At 38.8% G+C, this 26,406-nt stretch overlaps 3 protein-coding genes across 6 annotated transcripts in view; 2 read left to right on the forward strand and 1 right to left on the reverse strand.

The window, feature by feature from the left end:
- The window catches only part of LOC148376565 (homer protein homolog 3-like), a 24,875-nt gene extending 19,569 nt beyond the window's left edge, over nt 1-5,306 (forward strand). The window contains exons 8-10 of one of the 2 annotated variants that reach the window (XM_088348603.1): nt 2,318-2,425; nt 2,498-2,578; nt 2,724-5,306. In XM_088348603.1, coding sequence (XP_088204729.1) covers nt 2,318-2,425; nt 2,498-2,578; nt 2,724-2,909 — 375 coding nt within the window. In that variant the 3' untranslated portion in view covers nt 2,910-5,306. The remainder of the gene's footprint in view (nt 1-2,317; nt 2,426-2,497; nt 2,579-2,723) is intronic. The other variant, XM_088348594.1, reaches the window with a different exon arrangement.
- Nucleotides 3,095-25,663, reverse strand: LOC148376566 (pyroglutamyl-peptidase 1-like). 3 transcript variants are annotated; one of them, XM_088348657.1, is made up of 6 exons: nt 25,577-25,663; nt 19,850-20,007; nt 11,180-11,232; nt 9,830-9,946; nt 8,447-8,679; nt 3,095-6,668 (listed from the first exon to the last, which is right to left on the reverse strand). In XM_088348657.1, exons 4-6 carry the CDS (start codon nt 9,893-9,895, stop codon nt 6,455-6,457), a joined length of 513 nt encoding a protein of 170 aa, XP_088204783.1. In that variant the 5' UTR covers nt 9,896-9,946; nt 11,180-11,232; nt 19,850-20,007; nt 25,577-25,663; the 3' UTR covers nt 3,095-6,454. The 3 variants fall into 3 exon arrangements, with proteins under 3 accessions (XP_088204783.1, XP_088204791.1, XP_088204773.1); XM_088348665.1 differs by lacking the exon at nt 19,850-20,007 and having other exon boundaries at nt 25,577-25,649; XM_088348647.1 differs by lacking the exons at nt 19,850-20,007; nt 25,577-25,663 and adding an exon at nt 13,697-13,809.
- Nucleotides 22,388-25,580, forward strand: LOC148376567 (transcription factor JunD-like). The gene has a single exon (XM_088348617.1). It carries the CDS (start codon nt 22,627-22,629, stop codon nt 23,443-23,445), a length of 819 nt encoding a protein of 272 aa, XP_088204743.1. The 5' UTR covers nt 22,388-22,626; the 3' UTR covers nt 23,446-25,580.
- Nucleotides 25,664-26,406: the final 743 nt, after the last annotated feature.

Consider the following 26,406-nt stretch of genomic DNA (forward strand, 5'->3'; position numbering starts at 1 on the left):
GCAATAACATGAAAATGTTTTTGAGTACTATATTTGATATTTGCTTTTGTAGTTATAGTGTAGTATTTTTGTTGTATTTCTGCAGAAGTGTTTTTGGCTGGACACACAGTGACAAAAAAGTTAACGACTCTTGGGGGTCTCCTAGTGGTTGCGTGGCCCTTAGCAGCCGCTTAGCTCGCCTATGTCTTGGGCCGGCTCTGGCTACGTCCGTTCGAGAGGGGCCCCAAAAGTGAAACGGCTCATAAGGAGTTTGTAGGGCGAGCCCTACCCTACTTTTGTCGGCCCACTTAGAACCCAAAAAAGAGAAATCACCGGAGGGAGTTTGCATCTACTCATTTCCTTCTTGTCCTTGATCTTCTTTCTACTGAAGACTTGAATTGAGGAACCTGTTAACGCAACTGTGTCCTTTAAGGCAGTAGTTCTTAAATAGAGGCTTGCACGTAAGCTTTTTAAGGAAACTTCAAAAAGTAGCAACAGTGCAAAATTAAAAAAAAAAAACATTTAACTGCATTTGGCTCATTGGCTCGTGGATCAAACGTTCTATTCCACCACATTTTAAATAAATGATAATTACAGGGTAAGTGTGTAATATTTAGTGCCTCCTAGTGGTACAAAAGACGTTCATTTGGTAGAAACAAACAAACATTGATTGGAATACTAGACAAAAATACATGAACTATCATACCAATGTTAATTTTTCTAAAAACAAATCATAGGTCGAAAAATTGGTATTTCTTTTAAATAGTGGAAACCATTCAGTCGCCACCATGTTTGTCTGGGATCTACCTTCTATGCAGTGTCATTTGGTACAGGTATTTGTTCGCATGGGACAAGTGTTAGCGCGTCCGCGGCACAGTTATGTGGTCATGACATCGAATCCTCCTGTGTGGAGTTTGCATATTCTCCCCTTGCCTGTGTGGGTTTCCTCCGGGCACTCCGGTTTCCTCCCACATTCCAAAAACATGCATGTCAGGTTAGTTGGCCGGTCCAAATTGTCCCTAGGTGTGAATAAACGAGTGAGTTGTCTGTCTCTGTGTGCTGGCAACCAGTTGAAGGTGTCCCCTGCCAACTGCCTGAAGATAGCTGGAATGGGCTCCAGCACACCCGCGACCCTACTGTGGATAAGCGGTGCAGATAATGAATGGATGGACAACAGTGCCATGTAGTAGTCAAATATTACGCACTACGGATGGCCTTTTTATTATTAATTTTTAAAAATGAAATTAAATGAAATGATCTGCATTTATATAGCGCTTTTCAAGTCAAGACTTCCCAAAGCGCTTTACAGTGTGCTTCACATTTCCCAATAGCGGCCGTGCAGCCATGTGAGGCGCTAACCTGCTTATTGGGGGCATGAGTTCAGTGTCTTACCCAAGGACACTTAGACATGTAACACAGAGGAGCCGGGATTGGAACTGCGATCTCTTGATCCCAAGACGAGCGCTCTACCTCCTGAGCCACTGCCGCCCCCTAAATATATATATATATATATATATATATATATATATATATATATATATATATTTTTTTTTTTTTCAAATAAAAATAAATATAAATAATGTAAATATTGAAGAAATATGTAGAAATAATATAGATTTAAATATAGTAATATAAAAGATAAAAGGTAAATAATTGACCATCTGGCAATGAAGACAATTTTCATTTTAAAAAGGGTTTGGGTAATTAAAAATAACAACTTAAGTGGAACCAACTTTGCCAGTGGGACACAATTGTTTTAATCTCTTTATTGATAAATTGTTTACTTAATGTATGTTTTTTTTGTTATTTTTGTTTACTTATGCATTTGTCCTTTTATTTGGGGTATTGATTTGAAAATAAATCTTCAATATCAATGATCCTGTGTAAAGGGTTGTCTACCATATCAGGCAATTATTATTTTTAATGTAAAAATAAAGTGATTTTAAATAATACATAATAAATAATAGGAAGAGACAAATTTATCAATGAGAGACAATTGTATTCATGTATTAATTTGGTGTTTATTATTCACTTATTTAATGCAGTGTATTTATTTATTGTGTTTATTTAATTAATTCGAAGTATTTTAATTCATTTAAATTATTATATGTAGTGTATTTAAGTCATTTAACACATTTTAAATATATTATATTTTCTAATGTATTCATCTATTCATTTTATCAACTCATTTTTCTCGTTTGCAATGTAAACTATCCTCAGTGAAGCAATGGTTAAGAGGGTACTTTGCCAAACAATGCCCTATCACAAAGGTTTCCCAGTTTGTGTATTGTAATAACTGTATACGTAATAATTTCATAATAAATGTGTGTACTTGGAGGTGGCTGACCTCGAGGCTCACGGCAGCCACGGCCCCAGCGACCTGCTGAAAGACGAACTGACGCAGTCTTTGGAGGAGCTGGAGGCGCTCTTAAAGGCCAAAGACGAGGTCTGGACGCTTTCACCTAGAATTAAAGAAATCGTTTACAAAACTTTCGTTTATTTGATCATCTCTCGGCAGGAAATTCACATTTTACAAAGCAAGAAGACAGACTATCACGAGATAGAGCGTGACCGAGATCAGGCCATCCATAGATTACGGGTAAGCCTTGAGAACCTAGCAGAGAGTCCTCAACACGGTCACGAAAATCATCAGTTGGTCTCTGACCAGTCTGGACGACATCGCTGGCTCAATTAATGACAACAAAACCAATTGTATTCAAACCTGAGTATGTCCCCCTCGACAGGAGGTGGAGATGCGCAATTCTGAGCTGGAGCGCCGCATCCAGAATACGGAGCGGAACTTGAACAACACCCTGGAGGATCGCGATCGCATGGACACAGAACTCCACAGGGCCATAGAAATTCTGGACATTAAGATCTTTGACCTCAATGATCTCCGGCAGAGCCTGGTTAAACTCATGGACAAATAAGAAGTCGAAATGCAGAAGTTTAAAAGAAAAACAATTCACGCTGCATTTTACAGGTGTTCGTTTTCTGTTGTTGTGGCAGGGGAGAAAACATCAGCGAGTGATTTGAGAGTGCAAGTGGTGCTTTTAGTTATTAATTTAGTATTTCATTAAGATATATTTTAAATAAGAGGCCTTGTTGTACCTGACCTGTCTTGGTGACTTTTTGGCATATAAAGCAAGCACATATTAACATCACATCCCATCATGGGATTTGCAGACATGAATTAGACTTTATAGCAGCAGTATAGCATTTTCAAGACCGGAAAAAAAAGAAAAGAAAAACGGGTAAAAATAACCCATTCATTAATCAAGAATGGAGTGATCCACTTTGTGGTTTTAAAATAAATGCTTTATCTGTGTTTTTGTTGTTGTCACAAACCCTAAAAACGGAACGTATTGATAGAAAAAGAAACCAAAAACGTACTCGACCTTTAAGCAAAAATCAAACAACAAAAATTGGAATTTGAAAAAAAATATTTAAAATGACTGTCAAGGGTGTACTACGTTGTTTGAAATGACCCAGATTCTGTGGGTTTTTTTTGTCAGGCTCAAATCCCAAAATTGGTTCATTAATTAGGGAAAAAATAACCTAAAATTGCACTATACACAAAACATAACCCCAAATTGAGTTGATTTTATTTGAATCAAACTATGCAAAACTGTTCCATTATGCCTAGGATGATATTAAAAATTGTCAATTTTTAAACATCACAAAAACGTTTCGTCTGTTTGAAAAAATACAGAGAATATAGAGAGAAGACATTTAGTTTTTAACCCAGTGAACCATGTTGTTTTGTTTTGACAAGCTGGTAAAAACAGGGCCGTATTGTACTCAACACAAAACAACACTATCATTTTGTTTAAAAATGGGTCTTCTTTTAAATCACCCAAATATGTTTTTGTCTAAAACTAACCCCAATTAAATCATTTTTTTAACCACCCCAAAGATAACGTTCTTTGTTTACAATAAAACCATAACTAACAGGTGATTATGTTCCATATAGTTATTTATTTTTGCTTTTTGAGTGTTATAGTTTGGTGGAAAAAAATGAAGCCGCCAAAGATCGCCGTTTAAAATGATTACTGTAAAGAAATTTAAGAAGCGTGCGCTTCTGATCTAAGAATAACATTTAATATACAAAATAATGAAAATTCAAAAATATAGCTCCCGTCATCATTTAAATTTTGGATTGTGAATTTGAATAAAGTCACAGATTTCTGCACGGATGTGTTCAAGAACATCCGGGAAATTTGGGCTTTTCTGTTTAAGACCATTCTGAATTGTACTTGCATCCCTGAACAAAGTCACAGAAGCTAAGGAAAAACGTTCCTTTTGTCAAAACACACACCAACTGTTTAACTGCTCTCATGTTTATATTTTTTAAAGCCTTACTGTTAAAATTCTTTAGGGTTGTTGTGAAACGTTTTGCACATTTAGGTTGCTGCGATCCAAAATAAAAGCAAATCAAACAACAAAGTTCTGGAATGCCATTTTACAAGATCTCACTTGAATTATTTTTACCTTGTACTTACACAGCAAAATAACAAACCGCATATTTATTTTTGTTCGCCCATGTCTTCATGTCCCGAGAAAAAAAAATACTCATCTGGCGCTACCTAGTGACATTGATAAACGCGTGTATTTAAAGAAGTAAGGAAAAGTGAACTTTAGCTGCGTCACGAGTAGTGAGTAAATCGAATAAGAACCCGAATATAAGTCTTTCACACAGTTGTCCACAAAAAACTTACACAAAAATTATGTTTACTTAAAAAAATGTTTTAAATGTAGTTGGGCCCTAGAGTATTATTTCATATACGTAGTTCGTTTTGAACATTTATGTTAAAATTTCCCTTCTTCGTTCAATTTTTTTGTGATTTAATAATTGAGCAAAATATAAGGGAAAACTAACTTCCGGTACAACGTTACGCTATTCTCGTTCCGACGAAAACAGTTATGGATACAATTAGTTCTGCTAGCTGTTGTTTAATTTAATTAAATAAAACAAAGACATCTGTATTTCAATTTAAGAAACAAGAAAGGCTTGTGTGAAAATCATTTATTTTGTTTTTTAAATTCAAATACAGATCAAATTTTAAATTTAATTCAAATTTTAAGTAGAGACGTTGGTGGCCCATATTCAAAGGTAACTTGCCAACAAACCAGAGCACAGACCGACCAGATCCACCGTTTTGAGGTTTTTCGTTGCCCTAATGTTGGTTTTAGAACAGGGGATGGCCTATTATTAGTCTGTACAGCCCTTTGAGACCTCTTATGATTAAAGGCTTTACAAATAAACATAACTTGACTACTGGGGCAGACATTTGTTGGCTGTTATTCCCTTCATTTATTAAAATAGCTGTAGAACAATTATGTTTATTGCTCATATTCCATGTTTTATGCTAAAATGATCCCCGTTTTTTCTTCTTTACAGTAAACTAACTGATGAAGTTAAAGGTCAAAAATGTTACAACACACTCCTACCCCTAAAAACGTTCATACACTTGGTTCTGGTAGTCACTGTTAAACATGTTTTTCTACCAATAATTCAACTTTAAATAAAAATGTCAAGCTTCAGTAAAGTTTATCATTGATTGTTTTTAAATTTACCTTGAGTGTAGAGGCGTCGGTAGCAATAACTTGAAAAACAGCTCCTGCTTCTGTAGTCATATTTGAGTACAGTATTTAATTAATCCAACTTTTTAACGCAGACTTAATTTGAGCTGCTATAATTCACCAAAAATAACCCGAGTAAACAGAAAACAGAAATGAGTGTTAGGATTAATCAATTTCACCTGAAGTGGCATATAAACCAATACCTTGCTTGATGGCACTCGAAAGTCATCATATTTGTCTTTGAACTATCCATCCATTATCTGCACCTTATCCTCAGTAGGGTCGCAGGGGTGCTGGAGCCCATTCCAGTCATATTTAAGTAGTGGGCAGGGGACACCATGAACCAGCCAGTCGCAGAGCACACAGAGACAGACAATTCGCTCGCTCATTCACCCCTAGGGACAATTTGGACCGGCTAATGAACCTGACATGCATGTTTTTGGAATGTGGGAGGACACCAGAGTGCCCGGAGGAAGCCCACGCAAGCACGGGGAGAACATGCAAACTCCACACAGTAGGTTCAATCTCATGACCTCAGAACTATGTCGCACACGCGCTAACCACTGCGCCGCCGTGCTGTCCGTCTTTGAACTACACACACAAAATTCATATTAAGGCACATGTCGTTACAATTCCCAGGTTAACCTTTTCAGTAGTCGAAGATAAATGTTCAGGAATCTAAATATATTCAAATAATCACAGTGAAACTTCAGTTGTCATTTAAACAATTTCAGAAAGGCATCATAATAATAAAGTGCAGGTCCACCGGCGCCGTCGTGGAGAAACGGTTCAAGTAGCAATTTGAGGTTGTGTACAAGCAACGTTCATCTCATAAATCATCGATTGGTTGTTCATTATGTCAGGAATGCTCCCAATTGGACAAACTAAGGAATCATACAGAGTCGTGTTGTTGTTGATGTGCATGTTTGCAGCGTTTGTCAGCGTCAGCCACCTCCAGTAGCTTTAGCATCTCCCGCACAACGGCCTGAAGGCCTTGGCCCAGTTGCTGACTGCTGTAAGGCCTCCCCAGCGGAGGAACGTGGATAAAGGCGGAGCGCCCGTTTCCGAGGAAAAGAGAGGAATAGTAAGTGTAGTCGCACAGGTATCTGGGAAAAGATTGTTGCAAATGTTTGTGTCAGTTTGTTGCGATATTGGACAATTGACCCTTTGCATGTTGTACAGTATTCCCCGTAACAGACGGCAAAAGCACATGAGCGTACGGCAATTCATTAAGCAGTTGAGTTGAAATAAATATCAATAACCACGGCAGAAGAATACAACCACAACTTGTTACGATGGGTATTTTTTGCTGTGCGAACCTGCACGCTTCTAAGCCCGATTTGGCATTTTATCATATCCCTTAAGATGAAGACGGCGATGGATATTTCATATCAATCGGAGGAACAGGCAGCGCTCAAAGTACTCCATTATTTGTAGCAAGCATATTTTACAAGGTACGTTTTATGTGTTTCTGGGCAAATTTAGGTTAAGTAGGTACGAGCCAAGTCAAAGACACTCAAAGTAGCTACCAATACATTAGATATACTGCTCCTGTAGCTGTGTGTGTCTGATGTCTGCTGTGGATAAACACATTTGCCTATTTAAAATCACCATAAATTATTTAAAAAAAAAAGAGCAGCTTTCGGTTACAGTTGATTTGCGATTTGATGGCACCCTGGATAAAACATTTTAGCATACACAGCTAACGTTAATACTTTTAATATTACTTTTGCCATTATGAGGTGACTACCCGTCAGCGTATACCAGCTACGAAGAAATAGTAAGCGTCCAAACTTTTATAAGCTTTCAGATCAGCACAGATGTATGGGGATACTCCATTTACAATACAGCGGTACAGATAGTCAGGACTAAAGTCGGACATACTGGACAATTTGTTTATATTTGTTGACAATATCTGTGTATTATTTTTTATTGCAACATCCGTTGCAGCCTGGTCATCCTGGAAGGGGGATGACCTCATGTGCGGTCCCTTCTCAAGGTTTCTTCATATTCCTATTGTTGAGGTTTTTGAGTTTTTCCTTGCCCTCATCTAGGTTTTAGATCAGGGAGGGAATGGTGTAATAATAGTCTGTAGTCTGTGCATCCCTTTGAGACTTCTTGAGATTAAGGGCTATTCAAATAAACATGACTTTACTTGACTAGATGTGTTAATATGTCAGGAGAAAGACTGCATAGGTCGGTAGCTGATTCTTCCTCCTAAAATAAACAGCATCTGTGCGGCTGCAATACATGGTCCCCAATCCCATATTACTGCAAACAGAAATCACTTTTGTCAGGAGGCTTGCCATTCTGGCCTACCTAAAATAAAATGCATAGTTGTGGCCACAATTTATTATCCCTGGTCTACTATTGCTAAAAACGGGGGCTGACGGAGCACATTTTTTTGAGGTGATTCGAGCAGCTGAAGCATGCCACTGTGACCCACCCAAAGTGAACGCCAAGGTTGTGGCCATCATCCATTTCCTCTAGTTGATAATTGCTGAGAGTGGGGGCCGAGAGAGTAAACTTGTGTCTTGCCTAGTGGCTGATTCATCCTGTTCTTCCCATGTAAAACGAAAAGCACCCGTGCGGCTGCGAACCATTATCCCAGGTCGACTATTGGTTCAAACAGGGGCCACCAGGGCGCATACTAAAACAGGGGTGGGGCTACTTTGTGGATTTTTTTTAGATCACCGGTGGGGCCGGTCCTCATTAACTGCAATAAACAAGGGATTACAGTACACAAAGAAGCCACAGATGATTACAAATTCACATTTTGCAGAAAAAATCAAAGGCTGATCTTCCATCACAATGCACTATAAAGAAAAGCCCTTCAATGTCGTTGTACTTCTGTATAATGACAATAAAGGCAATTCAAATTCACCTTCCTGCATCCTTGGACACGGACACAGTGACCCCAACGTCTGCTTTGTTGACTTTGTCGCAAACGGCGTCCATATCCAGCAGAGAACTGATACAATCGGGTCCGTCCTCCATACAGCATTGGGAAGCCGGACAAAAGCGACAGTTGTCCAAGCGTTTGTAGCCTTTGTTGTGGCCACACTGCTCCAAAGTTAATGTGCTTGCTAGGCCAGACACGCCGACGTGGACAACTAACTGCAGGCGAGACCCCAAAAACACAGAAGAAAAACAACATTCATTCCTTAATTACCTAATAAAATTGCTCACAAGCACTGCCTGTGAAAAAAAATAAAGCTATGAGTAGTTGTAATTATGTATAAATGCCACAAGATGGCAGAAAAAAGGAAAACTAGGCAGATAACCATGCAGCCAAAACCCCTAAATCCTTTTTGTCAAACTGCAGTCCTCAAACTACGACATTAATCCCTTCTGGTACAGTGGAGATAATGGGTGGATGTAGAATTGGGAGGAGAAGGTCGATTACAATTGAAACTTATTTAAAACTTACACTAATGAAGATTCTCATGCCTTTAGAACAGGGATTCTCAAATAGTGGGGCGGCCCACCTGAGTGGGCCCGATGGGGGGCTCAGGCGCGTTTGAGTTTAGGGAAATCCAGAGGATTTCTTCTTCCGAGAGGGGCCATGCCAGAAAATGATTGAGAAGCACTGCCTTAGAAAACTGTTGGTTTATTTGTCTCCTTAATAATTGTCAGATTATCTATTGGTTACGGCCATACTCCTTAGCAAGGTTAATAATGACTGGTTCCTTCTTCATATTTCTTGATAATCACAAGCTTTGTGATGATCACAGCCTGTGATTATCTTCTTCATTGTAATCATGTTTTAGCTTGTCCTTTTGATATAACTGCAAGGCTTGGGACCCGTAGCTGATTAAACTGTACAACAAAATTCAGTATTGTATTGCATTAACCCGCAAAGTACATGAGATTCAGATCTAACTGAAAACAGAGAAAGGCATTGTGGGAGGGAGTTCAGCCAATAGCATATCAGCATTTTCATGATGCCCTGAGGCAAACCAATAGCAAACCGCGTCGACCAATTGCAGAAATGTAAGAGGCATGTGACTTGCAGTGTCAAATGTACAAATACCTGAAAGTTTGCATTTTGTAATGTAAATAATTTGTTGTTGATGTTATTTGGATGCAGCAACGAGGGGCTGAAAAAACATCTTATTACTCGTGATAGTATGAAATTATCATAAGCTGGGGGCACCATATCCCTGGTGTCTACTGTATTTGTAATTGGAATTTGCTGTCTACAGACACTGCAAGTGACACAGACAACATACCGCACATGACACAGTATACAAACTTTGTGATTCACCTGTGGTAGGTGTTGTTCCCACAGAGAAGGAAGTAGACTCTGCACTGCCTGGTATTCCACAGGCATCTCACAGGTATGAAGCTCCACAGCGTCACCCAGGCCCAAACGTTCCAGTTCCTGAAGGCCAGTGTTTAAAACAATCACTATCTACAGATGATCTATATTGTTCTCTAGTTCTTCCATATTTAACATATTGTGCAAAAGTCTGGGGCAACAAATACAAAAGTTCACTACAGCCCCCTTTTATCCTCCAAAAACGTGCAATTAGAACCATGCACAGAGTAGGATATTGAGATCATACTAATATTTTATTCCTGCAGTCCAAATGATTAAAATTAGATGATTTAGTAAATTTTTTCACTGCACAGCTGCTATTTAAGGTCAGAAAAAACATAGTGCCAGACAACATCCGTAAATTATGCATTCGGAAAGAGGGAAATTATAATTTAAGGGGCTGTAGTGAATTCATAATCCCAAAGGTGAGAACAACCAGGAAAAGTATGTGTGTGTCTGTGTGTGGAGTCAAGCTTTGGACCGGATTGCAAGACGAGATCAAACGGTGTCCAACTATTCACTTGTTGAGGTTTAGATACAAAGGAACATTCCTGGCGGAATACAGAGATGAGGAGGATGGGGTATAAGTGGTGTGGGAGATTGGGAATAGTGCGTCTAGTTAACTTTGTGTTATTGTTGCTAGTCTTATATCAAAACTCATATTATTAGTATCATTACATTTGTTGTAATATCATTGGTACATTTGGTGGGGAAGATGAAGGGGTAGGTAATATAAGCATTTTCTTCTTACTACCCCATTCGAACATATCATGTAACGTTATTTTGTTGTTGAGTTATTGTTTTTGTTCTGTTTTTTATTTTGATGTTCGAATAAAGTTTTCATTCATTCATCTATATATTTGTTTCACTCAAGGCTAACACATCAACCTCCCTTTTAGTCATCATCCTTCCGATCTCCTCTTTCTTCCACTCAGTCGCTTTACTTCCACATCCTCTCACATTTAGTGACCCTATAGCTAGGGATAGCGAGACCTTTCGGTTTCGCGCCCCCTTTCTTTGCCTTGCTGTCTCTTAGGAAATAGAGATAGAGAGGAGAGGATTCCCAGTCCCCTCGCTCCCTCCACTATAGTCGCCTCTTATTACACGCAGCGAACCACGGTGGGAGAATTCTCACACTTCCCAGGGAGAGAGGGCCCCTCACCACAGGACAGCAGATTAACTAATTCATATTATTACATTAATCCATTTTAGTATACATTACATTCTACCAATGACCTAGATGTAGTTTAGTAAGTAGCATGGTACACATTGAAGAAACAAGAAATTTGGCCTCACCTGTACCGCCACCCAGCTGGAGTTTACCTCATGTTCTCCAAACGGCTCGAAACCTAAAGAAGTAAGAATCAGTTCAAATTTTATATAATTTATTTGACCGCACTATTATAGAACGGGGGGCCTGATTCAATCCGATGCAGATGTCTCTTTAATAACAACAACATTATCAGACAATATCAGATTCCATCCCTCTTAATATTATAATTTATACAAAAATTGGTTAGCTATGGGCATTGGCCAGGGATCATCGGAAATATTTTAGCAGTAATAAGATTCAGGTTGATAAAAACTGGAATCAACTCAAAGGAAGAGAGTGATCTACATTTCAATTATTTTGCCTATGTGTATAAAACCGTACACAGTGTGTACGTTGCTGTATTTATGTTTCTTTACTTTGTAGATTTTCATTGTGCATTGTGCTCTACTTTCTGATTGGCTAAACAAGGGAAGGTGCTTTCTAGTGCCAACAAACACGGACTTCCCGACCAGCTAAAATGCTCTGGAGCCACATGCGGGTCTTTGGGGCTCCCTAGTGGCTCCCTGGCGCTTTTTCAAAAATGTTTGAAATGTAAAAATATGGCAGCACGGTGGGGCAGTAGTTAGCGCGTGTGTGGCACAGTTCTGAGGTCATGAGATCAAACCTTCCTGTGTGGAGTTTGCATGTTCTCCCCGTGCTTGCGTGGGTTTCCTCTGGGCGCTCCGGTTTCCTCCCACATTCCAAAAACATGCATGTTGGGACAATCTAGAAGCCACCGATTAACCTTAGGTGTGAATGAGCGAGCGAATTGTCTGTCCCTGTGTGCCCTGCGATTGGCCGGCAACCAGTACAGGGTGTCCCCTGCCCACTGCTCGAAGATAGCTGGGATGGGCTCCAGCACCCCCGCGATCCTACTGAGTATAAGCGGTGCAGATAATGGATGGATGGATGTAAAAATATATGCTTTCTGTGGGACGAACCATAAGGTAAATGCAGTTTAACATAGAGGCCACATGGTGGCAGCAAAGTATCATCTAAAGCAGACCTGGGCACTCCGGTCCTGGAGGGCCGTATGTTCTGCATGATTTTTGAGGTTTCTCTGATCCAATACAGGTGATTCCAATCACCAGTATTGTTAACGAGCACTTGCTAGCTTGCTAAAGAGGTTATAATTTGTATCACCTGAGTTAAAGAAGAGCAAACTTCAAAATCTGGCAGGACGTATGGCCCTCCAGGACCGGAGTGCCCAGGTCTGATCTAAAGTAAATTAGATCGGGTCCTTAATTCATACAGTTGTGCAAGAAAACAAATTATTTTCAAAATTGTGATTTGACAGTACAGAAGTTATTTGCAAAAGAAAACAGTTTATAACTAAAATTACTTATTTGTTAAACTAATACTTGAGGCTGTACATTTTTTTTTCTTGAGTAATAAATAATGGTTTCTACTTTGCAGGTTTTGGACATTTTCCGAATGCAATCCACGCAAAAAACTATGGATTACTGTATTCATATTTTATTTCTCTACTTATTTTGAAAATATGTTGCTAATGCCAATACAGCACCACTTAGGCCTGTCAACAAGCCATTCCTTGTAAATATTTGTCTATTCGTCTTAAAATTGTCTTTTATTATATTTTTCTCTTTAAAGTATTTTTGAACACGTTCATCCCGGAGAATCTAATCTAATCTCGTTTGAACATTGTTCTGTGCATGGGTATCAATGACAATAAACACAAAAGCAGGGTTGGGTAGGGTTACTTTAACTGGATTACTTTCAATTACTTTTGGATGACTCCAATACCAAATATGCTAATAAAAGACAAAAGAAACTAAATATGAATAAAATGACTAAATTTTGTACAGGCTTAGGGAGTAACGGAACACATGGAACGGCAAAAATGATGTTGGCAAGCTGTTTGGATTTATTTTCATTTTGTTTCTGTCGCATTTAATGTTCGTTTTGCCGGAGATCAAAGCCAGGAGAGAAAGCTTACCCCGTGTTGTGAGTCATCATTTTATTCAGATTTAGTTTCTTTTGTCTTTTATTAGCATATTTGGTATTGGAGTAATCCAAAAGTCATTGAAAGTAATCCAGTTAAAGTAACCCTACCCAACCCTGCACAAAAGTGAGAAGAATGTAGTCGGGCAATAAAAAGAACTTTTTAATAACTTCTCCAAATAGCCAAGTGTTGTTTCTTGCATATTTTCAAGTAATTTGCATTATAATTGCAAATAAGGTAGTGATTTGGCGATGCCAAATGGTGAATCAGACAGACGTGCTTGTATAAATTAAAGTCTAAAGTCTAGAGGTTAAACATTAACTACAGGTGTATGAATCTCATTTTGTTATTAGGAAAGGCTTTTATTCTGAACATGATAAATATATTTTTGTCTGAAAATGCATTCATCCTAATACTGTATATGCATAGTGTGGTCATCGCACAATCGTTTATATTATACTGAAAGTGTTAATAAGCTTGAATTATTACTTTTGCCCTTAAAAATTAGTCAGTTGTTCATCCAGAAAATTAATCTTACCGGTCACTACAACTTTCTTCATGTTTCCTATTGTCGTCCGTTGTTTTTATTCAAATTGAGATACTGCGGTTGGTCTGTCACTGATCGAAACCGGAAATGACGCACGTTCCTTGAGAAAAATCACGTGGGTATGCCCGCAACGCCCCCTACTGTAAAATGATGCCACAGTTGTTTTTTTCTTCCTGAGGAAAACAATTACAATTTGATGTGAAAAATGATGTTGTTGATGTTGTTTTTTTTACCTTATTACTGTAAATTGCATGACCTTACAAGTGTTTTCTTTGATTTGGAAGGGAAAGTAAATTACGTTTCAGTTCCGCAAACCATCCCAATGTTGGGTGCGTAGTTTGGGGCGTCCTTATTAATTTTAGGAATTAATCTATGATCAGGGTTGGGTAGGGTTAATTTAACTTGGTTACTTTCAATTACTTTTGGATTACTTAAATACCAAATATGCTAATTAAAGACAAAAGAAACTAAATATGAATAAAATGATGACTGACAACACGTGGTAAGCTTTCTCTCCTGGCTTTGATCTCCAGCAAAACTAACCTAAAATGCGACAGAAACAAAATGAAAATAAATCCAAACAGCTTGCCAACATCATTTTTGCCGTTCCTTGTATTCCGTTACTCCCCAAGCCTGCACAAAATTTAGTCATTTTAATTCATATTTAGTTTATTTTGTCTTTTATTAACATATTTGGTATTGGAGTCATCCAAAAGTACTTGAAAGTAATCAAGTTAAAGTAACCCTCCCCAACCCTGTCTATGATCTACCATATTTGTGTTAACAATGCCAAACTGAATTCAAAGAGACTTTTTACTGCACCTGTCTGCTTTTTTCTTACTTTTATCAACAACTTGCTGCGTATGCGTGAATCCCAGCATGCTCTTCTTGTCCCCTTCCCGCTCTGTAAACAGTCTCAAGAAATCTTCATATAATAAACAGGGTTTGTAGCTGTGCTTGAAATCCATGGAAATACTTGAATTTTAATGTTGTGTTTAAAACGTGCTTGTATTTTGGGTAACGTGCTTGTGAATGCTCAAAATTGATGCTGTTTCTCTTGGCTGTCGGACTCGATAGACCAGGCATTAAATGAAGATGTGTATTAGTGCAATTATTTCAAATCAATTATGGACATTTATAATGCTTCATACAAAAAATAAGGAACAGTTTGCCAGTGGTAAATTGCATTAGGAAGAACTTCCTGCAACTGAAAATGTAAGCTCCATATTACCATAAAATTTACCCAACCATACATCTCTCTCTCATATATATATATATATATATATATATATATATATATATATAGTACTGTATATATAAAGGTGGATTACCTACTCAGTTTTTTTTATTTTCCTAATGCTGAGGTCTTTGAGTTTTTCCTTGCCCTCATGTAGTTTTTAGATCAGGGGTTGGTGTACCGGTAGTTAGAATTTATGCAAACCTTTAAAGTCCAGGTCCCGTTGAAAGTAATCCAACAAAAAAATTTTATATTTCCAAAAATAAGGGTGGGAAAAATATATATCCACTATTGTCCGCTGCAACAACAAAGAGATTTAACTCAGCTTTACCCCACTTCCCGTCAGCCCGTGTTTGCTCCGCCCCTTCTTTTTGATTCGCTCGTAGAAAACATATCACAATAAGTCTCTAAAATAAATTCATTACAAAAATATACAGTTGCAAATACATATTATACATGGTTACACATATTTACAAAGAAGAGAGTTTTCAAAGCTTTAATAATAATAAAATAACTTTCATCCCAAACCGTGCCTGTGAAAGGTACCACCACGCTACTGGCAACTACTCCTAACACGCTCGCAACGCACAAAGCGTAGCTGTTAAAAAAAGCCGTACCGCAGTTGCGAAATTCACGGTAAACCGTCCTCGTCTTTCTCCTCATAACTGTCGCCATCAAGGGCGTCTTCCTCATAATCGGAACGAACTTTTGTCCTCTGTCATACGGACAATTCGAACATAAACTAAGAGGATGCAGTCTACCTCGGCGCACAATTCCACAGGTCTAAATTTTACCTTTTGTACTCAAGTGCTGCTGGTGGCAGTTACAAAAATTACATAAATTGGCTGCTTCACTGAATAAGCCGCAGGGCTGAACATTTGGGAAAAAAGTAGCGGCTTATAGTCTGGAATTTACGGTATTATGTCATTACTGTGGGTTTATTATGATGATATTCTCAGGTTTTTATTATTACAAGTAGTGGTAAAATAGGCTTAGTAAACCACTTGTTGGTGATAGGAATGAGAGGAGAGGTGTTGTAAAAGGATAGTGGGATGTTTGGACTTGTTCTAAGGGATGGGCAAGGCACCTGTATGATGCGGCAAGGATAAACCAGTGAAAGCTGTCAGGCCCTGCTGCTGAACAGAAAAGTGTGTTGTGTCACCCTGACCCGAGTGACACGGCCGCTTTCTTGTGTCCCGTCTCATCTGGAGGGACGAAAGCATGACCGACTTGGGTGCCGAGGTGCCTAACCTGTTTGAGTGTTTGGGCATCTGGGTTGGCCATGGTCCAAAAATGTTTGTGTGGGTTTCTTTTTTGCTATTGTTTTCCTCTTTTTTATTTTCTTTATTATTGTATGTGTTTGTCTTGCTGTCGGTCTTGAGGGATATGACTAAGGTAGATAGATTGATAGATAGAAACCACTAAGCATCTGCGTTGTGATCAACACATTTTTGAAAGAACTGATCATGTATTTCAAGACACTGATCTTGTCAGTGATTTCTATGCCAGTTAGAAATACATTTTCCTAGAAAATCCAAATGACCCGTTACTGGTGAGCTATTTTCCAAACAGGTCTGCGGGTTATTCAGCTGTTGCCGTTTTATTTACTACCGAGCCTACATTGACTTCATTTATTTGCCAATTGCCTTGAAATATTCCACAGTGACCTTTGGATGAAAGTCAAAGCCCTGTAGGCGTGCACCTCAATTAAGAGGTGAAACAACAGAGAGGCTTATGTGAAGAAAACTTTCACAAAAACAGACTTGTGGCCGCCCACTTGAAGTTTTAGTGTTGCAACTCGGCTGCGAACATGCTCTAGTGTGACATAGGGCGTTGGTGACAAAAGGCAGGACACCAAAAAGGAGTGGGTGGGACCAAGCATGTATCCTGTAACAGTGTTTCTCAACCTTTCTGAAGTTAAAGTGTACTTTTTTTCATTAAAATAATCACGAAACCAAAAAAAACATCGAAAAAACTATATAGGAATAATTCCCTGCACCAGTTTTTAAAAAGGCTTAAATAATCTTGTTTCTTAAATTGTCAATATAAAGTTCTTCTTATAATTTGTGGTCACCGTGGCACGGAGGGTAATAAAAGTTATTCATTTTGGTTAATAGCGTGGCTGTTTGGATTTTACTTTGTTTAGATGTTTTTCAAGTTTTACTATATTTTTATCTTGTGTTTCAAGAAAAATAATTTTATTTTTTACTGTTCTAACTGTTTAGTAACCAGTATTGGTATCATTGTCTTATTTTCATGTTTTTTTACAATTAGCGTGAGTATGTTGGGTTTCACATTTTGTTTAGTTTTGAGTGTCGCAACTTATCCTGTGCTCCTTTTCATGTTTTGTTCTGTAAAGTGAGTTACTGTTCAAACATAGCCCGTGTTATTTTCATGTTTTGTTCAGTTAGAGCGAGTTAGTATTCCAACTTATCCTGTGTTGCTTTCCAGGTTTTATTTAGGTAGTGCCAATTTGTTTCAAAATATCCTGCATTTCTTTTATATGTTGTTCAGTTAAATTGAATTAGTTACTTTATGTTTTGTTCTATCATAGCAAATTCCTGTTCCAAAATATCCTGAGTTGAATTTTACATTTTGTTCAGTTAGAGCGAGTTAGAATTCCAACTTATCCTGTGTTGCTTTTCATGTTTTGTTTAGGTAGTGTGCATGTGTTCCAAAATGTCCTGGATCCCTTTCATGTGTCATTCAGTTACATTTAATTCGGTTTTTCAACATTCCGTGTTACTTCATGTTTTGCACAGTCATAGCAAATTTGTGTTTCAAAATATCCTGCGTTAAATTTTATGTTTTGTTCAGTTAGAGCGAGTTAGTATTCCAACTTTTTCTTTGTTACTTTTCAGGTTTTGTTTAGGTAGTGCGCATTTGTGATCCAAAATAGTCCTTTCATGTGTTTTTCAGTTAAATTGAATTAGTGTTTCAACATACTGTGTTAATGTTTTGTTCAGTCATAGAAAATGTGTCCCAAAAAATCCTGCGTCGAATTTTACATTTTGTTCAGCTAGAACGAGTGAGAATTCCAACATTTCCTGTGTTGCCTTTTATGTTTCGTTTATGTAGTGCGAATTTGTGTTCCAAAATATCCTGCTTTCCTTTCATGTGTTGTTCAGTTAAATTCAATTAGTGTTTCAACAAACCATGTTACTTCATATTTTGTTCAGTTATAGCAAATTTGTGTTTCGAAATATTCTGTGTTGAATTTTACATTTCGTTTAGTTAGAGTGAGTTAGTGTTTCAACATATCTAGTAACATAACTGGACAATGAAAATGTTGAGGACGTGTATCTGTTGTTCTTCATATTCATCGGAACAATTTGTGCTGGCGTTTTTATGTTTAAGGACACAGCTGAGGAAAATGTCTGACCAACTGCTCATAGATAAGACCGGCGCAACTGAGGTCTTACTTCAACGCTGTGATGCCATCTTGCCCAACAGCCTCCCCCGACAGACCACATGCTCGAAAATGCCTTGGAGAAGCTGAAAGATGACCTCTCCAAGAAGTTCAACGTTCAAATGAAAATCACTGAATGAAGGGCCAGCTAAACTGGTTTCATCGGATCAAGATTGACTTTTAGCGCTCCTCATAGAAATTAAACAAATACCAAAAAAGAAAAATTAGAGGAAGATGTCAAGGGGAACACTTCATTAACATATCATGCTAAACATGATAATGCCGATCTAAATTTCACATATATGATTATTTCTTTTGTCTGATGATGACATGTGATTTATGTTATTCAAAATGCATCGTTATAAAAATCTTATTAAAGGACAATAATGTGGAAAGTGTTTTGGTTGTCAAGGTGACAAGACCAAGTTAAGCTCCGGCTTTTTCCTGTCTTCCCTTTTTTTCATTCTGTTTTGTCAATTGGTTATCGAATCTATTGATCTTAAATACATTATATCTGTGTATATGATGATCAGTAGGAGAAAAAATGTCAATCCTGTGTTGCCTTTCATGATTATTTTCTGTAGTTAGTACATCTTCCAATGTGTTCGGCATGTCTTTTACGTTTTATTTTGTTAGAGCTGGTTAGAGCGGGGCAGAGGTTCGTTGACGGACTGATAAAGGAAAAATGAGAGCACTGAGCTTAAATAGACGGAAAGCCAATCTGTCAATGAGCCGCAGCTGGCGCCACACAGGCGGGGCCAATTAGGCGCTATGGCAACCGTGACAGTTAAATGGTATTAATTTATAGAGGGCTTTACAAGTTCTGAAGACCTCAAAAAATGCTTTACAACTTGCTTTACACTCACCCATTCAAACACACTCACACACAAATAGCCCTGCAAAAACTGTTGAAAAGATAAAAGAATGCCAAGCAATACTAATTAAAATTAGCAACATTTTTACTTTATTTATCTTCATTAGTTTTTCAGTGCAATCTTAGACTGCCACCTACTGATATGGGTGGATGTTACAGTTACTAGGGTGATCATTGGAAGAAAGCAAGGATACTGCCCAATACTTTTTTGCTAAGATAAAATTTCCTATAAAAAAACTAGACAAGGTTTCACAGCAAACTGTAGGGCACAGTTTTTCAACCAAAGTCAAATATTCACTACTTGTAAAAAAATGGTTGTCCTTTAAAACTGAGCCAATCCCAAGCCTTTTACAGGAATGATTTTTTTTTTCTTTCCTTTTCACTTTCAGTACAATCCACACCCAGTCGGTTGCAGAATGACTCACACTGGATACTGTGGAGTGGCATTGTGGGAAGAATATGCTCGGCACAAGACGGGGAGGAGTGTTGTTTTTCCTTGAAGTCGAACGAGGCGGTATTATATTTCAGGCTTGCAGCGTTACTAATGACAACACTGATTCATTCTTATTAACGAAAGTGCTCTCATCCGCCGCCTACACTAGCTGCAATGCAGAACTCATTCACCTTTCCTCTGCGTCACGCGCTATGTCAGCGTTGCCATGGTAACCAAGGATGCCCTTTCAGCTCACTGGTGGTCCTGATGCAGACGATACGTTGACGTCATCACCACCGCCGCATATGGGCAGACAAAACAGACTCCACCTCATGGTCTTTGTGCCCGTCTGTAAAATTTAGCTTTTGTTTAGGTGTTTTGGATGTTATGTTTGATTATTAACTTCCCTTTTAATACCCAGGTGTTTAAATTTTACCAATAATTAGTAAAATAGGATTGTTCTTTTAGAGAGTTTTTGACTGAAATTGATTCCTGGTATAGTTTAACTTTTAAAAAAAATAACAAAATGTTGTTATTTTGAAAAAGATACAAAAAAATGAAAGTTGGAGGTACGCCATGAGCTGCAAACACGAACAAAGGAGCGATATGGCAAGTTTTCAAAAAATATATTTGTCTTGCAGAGGTTTTTGAGTTTTTCCTTGCCCTCATGAAGGTTTTAGATCAGGGGACGGTGTCATAATAGTCTGTAGTTTGCAATAAGCTGTGGTCTTTGCAGCCTTTGAGACTCCTTGTGATAAAGGGTGTCACAAATAAACATGACTTGACTGAGGTTTTTGAGTTTTTCCTTGCCCTCATGTAGGTTTTAGATCAGGGGATGGTGTCATAATAGTCTGTAGTCTGCAATGGTCTGTGCAGCCTTATGAGACTCCTTGTGTTTAAGGGCTATACAAATAAACATGACTTGACTTGACTTCAAGTTATCTTGAAAAATCCATAACAGATGGAAACAAGTCGGCCTCTTGTAGAAGGCTGTGAAGACATATGTTATTCTATAAAAATTCTATTAGATGGAACAGAGGAAAATAGCTATTGTTGGATTAACACTTAAAACCTCTAAATGTAAAACTTCTCTAACAGTTTTTTAAACAATTAACCTGTGTTGCTACGACAAATACACATACATTTTCATGCAAAAAGTAACTTTTAAAAAGTGATAAATTAACACTCATGGGTGTGGACAAAAATACTTTCTTGAACATGGGTCTCCAACGTGGTGCCTCCGGGCACCAGGTTTACCCCTAAGGACAGCTGAGTGGTCAGCGGACCGGTTATAGAAGTAGCTCACCATTTCTGGGTTATTGTGATTTTTAAGTATTTTTTTTATTTTAGTTGTTGGCTCAATCTATTAAATAATAATTTACCTGGTACAACATAACAACATGGTAATAGCATGATAAGTTTTTTAGAAAGGCATAGTAAACTCATGCGCTAATTAGTAGTAGTAGCTCTCAGCTTGAAAAAAGATGAGTATGTATCGAGTTTTCAAAGTTCATGCCTCATACTTTTTTAACAAATCTACCCATTACCTGCACCACTGATCTTCACTAGAGTCATAGGGGAGCTGGAGCCAATGGCAGTTATTTTCAAGCAGTGGGAAGGGGACACTACTTAGTCTGGAGTTGAACCCGTGACCTCAAAACTCTGCTACAGACACACTATCCACTAAGCTACCGTTTCTTAAAATAATATTTTGATGTTTACCATACAGTTGTCAACAACGACACTTGTGAAACAAGTGTTAAATGTATATTTTTCAGCCCACGTGACTTGAAATTAAAGGGTTTTATTCATAATCACACTTGTGTTTAGTTTTTTTCAGTGAGCATGTTTGATAACACATTTAATAAGACTGATACGAATCTAACAAATGACTGATATTTTTCAGAAGCACCTATAAAACCTAACATAATATTTTCACCTATATTGTATTTATTTAAAGGAAATTTACCATTGCTCAAATTCCAGGGTACTGAATAGAAAATGACTATCGTAAAAGGAAGTCTAGTATCAGAACTGATAATGATATCAGTACTTGCCATTCCTAATTTTTGACAGCTTGGTTTAAAATAAATGCCTACTCTGCAAAATCTGGTTGAGAAGATGTTATAAAGACGTAAGAATTACACTAACGTTCCGTTCACAAGACATCTTTGTTTGGTTAAAAAAAATAACTTGAGGACTTTGAAAAAAACTCATTTTGAATGGCTTAATTCGTACTTTTTGTTCCAGGTTGGATGAGTTCAACTAAACTTAACCCTAACGTCTATTTAGGACTAAATCATGTCTAATGCGGACCAAAATCAGATTTAGCCTCAAATCTAAGTCCAAATGACGCCCAGCAGTCCACTTATTGTGCAAAACGACACCGATAGAAAGGAACAGTTTAGCAACTCGAAAGCCTTCATGCTCAATCTGCTTCATATTATTCCCTTTCCAAATTGTTACTTGTGGTTCCTCCAGCCTTCGCCTCTCACACCTTCCCCGCCCATTGCAAGCTCTCTTTCTCTCTCGGCTCTCTTTTGGCGACCCAATGCTTTTTTTTTTCTCTCTCGCTATGACATCAAACCATAATGCATTGCAGTGTTTGGAGTTTACCTAGAGTCTCCATGGCAACAAAGACCGATCCGGCCCCTTATTCAAATGATACCGGAAACGCACGTCATTTTGGGCCAATCTGCGCGCTCTGGGGTGACATAATGGAATTTTTAAGGCTAGAAAGCGAGCGGCGCATAGCAGACGTACCACAAGGAAGGAACAGGGAAGACGGCGGGCCCCCGTGTTGGAAACCTTACGAGAAAAAAGAGGTGGTGGGTCTTTTTGTGCAGCAAAAGACTAATCGGTTTCGTCCATGTTTTGGACGCTCGTCTTTTGGAGAGCGCACCTTGACGCAAGGGCGTAAAATGGACGAAAACCACCGCGCGCAATTGTCCGACGTCCCGGCACTATCATGATGAAGAAGGACATTAACCTCAACCTGGACGCGCAAACCTCGGAGTTGAAGTCGGACGCGCTGCTCAACTCGCCGGATTTGGGGCTTCTCAAGCTGGCTTCCCCCGACCTGGAGCGCCTCATCATCCAGTCCAACGGACTGGCGGGCGCCGCCAACCCGGCGTCCCATTTCCTCTACCCGAAGTCGGGCAGCGACGAGCAGGAGTTTGCAGAGGGATTCGTTAAAGCGTTGGAGGATTTGCATAAGCAGAATCAACTCAACGACGCGGGTTGTGTGTCGGTAGAGCGGCTGGAGCTTCTCGGAGCGGCCGCTTCGTCCGACCTCCCCGTGTACACCACGCTGAACGGATACGCCGCCAGCCCGCTAGGCGGTGCCGCGATTAACTACTCTACCGAGGCCATCCCGTTCCCTCCGCACCACCTCGGCTCTCAACAACAGCAAGCGAGTGCAGCACCCGCGCCGTCCCGGCTTCAATCCACCGGCGGGGCCGTCAAGGACGAACCGCAGACGGTCCCGGACATGCAGAGCCTCGGCGACAGCCCGCCCCTGTCCCCGATCGACATGGACAACCAGGAGCGGATCAAGGCGGAGAGGAAAAAGCTTCGGAACCGCATCGCGGCCTCCAAGTGCCGCAAACGCAAACTGGAGCGCATCTCGCGGCTGGAGGACAAAGTAAAGAGCCTAAAGACGCAGAACACGGAGCTGGCATCCACGGCCAGCGTGCTCCGGGAGCAAGTTGCCCAGCTCAAGCAGAAAGTCATGAACCACGTCAGCAGCGGGTGCCAACTTTTACCCAGCCAGGTCCAAGCTTACTGACGTCATCGACACAGAATGACGTTTATTGAATGCGCCAAGCGGCTCATTTGGGGAAAAGCCATGTAGCAAATCGACGAGTGTACAATCGAAGGTGTCAAACTCTATTTTGGGTCCTGTTAATTATGTTGTCCTACTTACGCAGTAATTGTATTTTTGCCTCTTTGTGTTATTACACCAAACTACAATTTGACAAACCGTTAAGTTTGGAAATTGTTATTGTGCAATTTAAGGCTATTTTTTTTTTACACCAATGCTCGCTCGAGTTCTTCACGTGACGTCATTTTCAGTCGCCAGCAGGGGGTAGTGCAGCGTTGAAGCAACAATTAACAAATTTACATTTTTATGTCAGAACTAAGAAATGTCAAGATAAGTGAAATTTACCAACAGAAACATATTTTTGTCACTGTCATGTAAAAACACATTTCTTTTTTTCATAACCTTCAAATTCCCTCAATGGGTATGTTATTACACCATAACTAAACATTGACATTTAAGTACAAAATTTTTGTTTGTTCTTAATCTTAACTATACCTCCATTGTTGTGCAATTACATACAAACTCAAAATAGATGGTTAAGTTTGGAAATTGCGACTAATGCCCAATCTTTAGGTTTTTTTACGTCACCGTTGGCCCAAATTTGGTCACATGACGTCATTTTCAGTCGACAGCAGGGGGCAGTGCTGCACTAAAGCGACACGAGTTTTCATACTTCAATCTATATATTTTTAAAATTAAATTATAGGGGGAAAAACACCATGAACTAGGTAAATGGTGTCTATAATGTTTGGTGGAACTAATTAAGGTCAATATAAGTGGAATTTATCAACACAAACGATATAGTTGTTGCCATTTAGATACAAATATTTTGTTTGTTCATTATCGTCCCCGTATGGTTGTTGTTACACCAAAACAAAAAAAAAGTTATATTTGGAAATTGTTACTATTGTGCAATATAGTTGTTGTCTTTGTTTTTTTTTTACGTAAACGCTCGTGCGCTTATGGTAACGTGACGTCATTTTCACATGATAGCAATGATATAAAAGTGCAAATGGCTATACAGTCACTTCCTCCATTTTCAGTCCATTCAAAGTTCCTAAGAGGAAAGGAGGTCAAACAGTGGTTATTTTGTCCATTTGGTGCTGCGATAACCAAAAGGTGCTTCAACAACTCTTTAAGTCCTATCCCACAAGCTCAGTGTTCCACTTTGGTGTATGTGTATATATATATATATATATATATATATATATATATTGTGGATTACCCCGCCCCCCACATTCCCAAAACATGCATTTTAGGTAAATTGACCAGTCCAATTTGTCCAAAGGTGTAAATGAATGGTCTGTCTCTGAGTGTCCTGCGTTTGGGTAGCAACCAGTTGAGGATGTTCCCTGCCCACTGTTAGAAGATAGCTGGGATTGGCTCCAGTAGCCCCGTGACCCCACTGAGGATAAGCAGTGCAGATATATATGTTCAGTTTTAATCAAGAACACCACATTGTGTTTAAATTCAACTGGTTCCCCTAGCATTGTCAGCTAGGAAAAGCTCCATTTCATTTTGTATTTTTGACTAGCGTTTACCAACTGAAAGCGATTAACAGGTGTCTTTGCTTGCCCATAGTAAAGTGAAGACAATTTTGGTGCAGATTTAAACAAGACACATGAAGTAAATGACCATGATTTTTGGGAACAGGCCGCATGACATGTGTGTATGGACTCCTGGCCTAGAGTTTGACACCTGTGGTGTACAGGATACTGACTAGAACTAAACAATCTCAACAGGCGAATGTAAGGATGTCACCAAGTGCTGCCATCCAATTGTACATACATTCTGCCTTACTTGTTTACAAGCACTTAGCTATGACAAATATCTATTTTTTATTTTACTGAAGCATTTATTGACCTTTGTCGTCCAAAAATGAACACTGCATGTTTTGAAGCTATCATGTCAGTATTTTATTGTCTTTGTCTCCATGGTGGCTGCTTAGATCTTTAGGCACCAAACTTCCATGAATGTACTTGTATGTATTGTGGGTAAAACCCATTTGTTTGTGTACGACGGACATTTATTTTATTCACTACATTACAGCTTAAGTGTTTTTGCTTATGTAAATTAAAAAAAATGATTTTCTTACCATTTTACTGTGATCATATCTTGCAGTTTCTGGTGTGGGCAATACTGTAGCGTGGAATTCATATCTAAAAGGAAAACAAAGTCCAGAATGTTCAGTAAACCTTTTTCAAGGCCACATTCAAGCACTTTTTGAGTGCTTGCAAGGCAATTATCCAATTTCTACAGTACCATTAAAAAATCATCTGGTGTGAATCATGTATTATGCATAGCCACCAATACATCTGTGATTTACAATCTTCTATGTGTATATATCAAGACATATGATTTTTACATCTTGAGTTAATCACAAAAATATTAGTTTTTGACTCAAATCTCTCATATATGTGTAATGTGTAGCTTACATTTTCAGTTGCAGGAAATTCTTTCCATTGCAATTTTAAAATGGAAAAGACCTTAATTTTTTGCATGATCCATGATAAAAGCTCCTAATCGTTAGGTTATCCTTACACTGATACATATTTCATAGTGCCCGGTTTAGGTGTAGCATGGAACTGTCCTGTTGGGCGCAACCTGTAGGGAGCGGCGGTGCATCATAGGGCAATGCCTGACAAAGTAATGCCAGCTGCGGGTAATCACGAGGGAGGAAGAAATTCATTGGCAAAGCAAAGCCACCGAAGAGCAGTCTCTGAGTCATCTTCAAGCAGACTTGTTGAGAAACATGGCAACAATTTCAAGCATTTACAAGCGCTTCACACAAAATTCTAGCACTTTTCCATCCTTCAAAACAAAATTAAAATTTAGGCGTTTAAGGATTTTAACCACCCATCCGAACCCAGTTTTGGTAGGGTCATTGGCACATAAGAATGGGAAACCCAAGAGTAGGACAGTTTC

The sequence above is a fragment of the Urocampus carinirostris genome, chromosome 1 (assembly GCF_059441175.1).
Source record: "Urocampus carinirostris isolate Australia breed hairy pipefish chromosome 1, RoL_Ucar_1.0, whole genome shotgun sequence".
Classification (NCBI taxonomy): Eukaryota; Metazoa; Chordata; class Actinopteri; order Syngnathiformes; family Syngnathidae; genus Urocampus; species Urocampus carinirostris.

Coding starts and splice junctions, on each gene's coding strand:
- LOC148376566 (XM_088348647.1), bottom strand. CDS start 13,718: ATGAAGAAAGTTGTAGTGACCG. Junction 9,947..11,179: donor CCAGCTGGGTGGCGGTACAG/GTGAGGCCAAAT, acceptor ACTGGCCTTCAG/GAACTGGAACGTTTGGGCCT. Junction 6,669..8,446: donor GTGTCCAAGGATGCAGGAAG/GTGAATTTGAAT, acceptor ATCTTTTCCCAG/ATACCTGTGCGACTACACTT.
- LOC148376567 (XM_088348617.1), top strand. CDS start 22,627: ATGATGAAGAAGGACATTAACCTCAACCTGGACGCGCAAACCTCGGAG.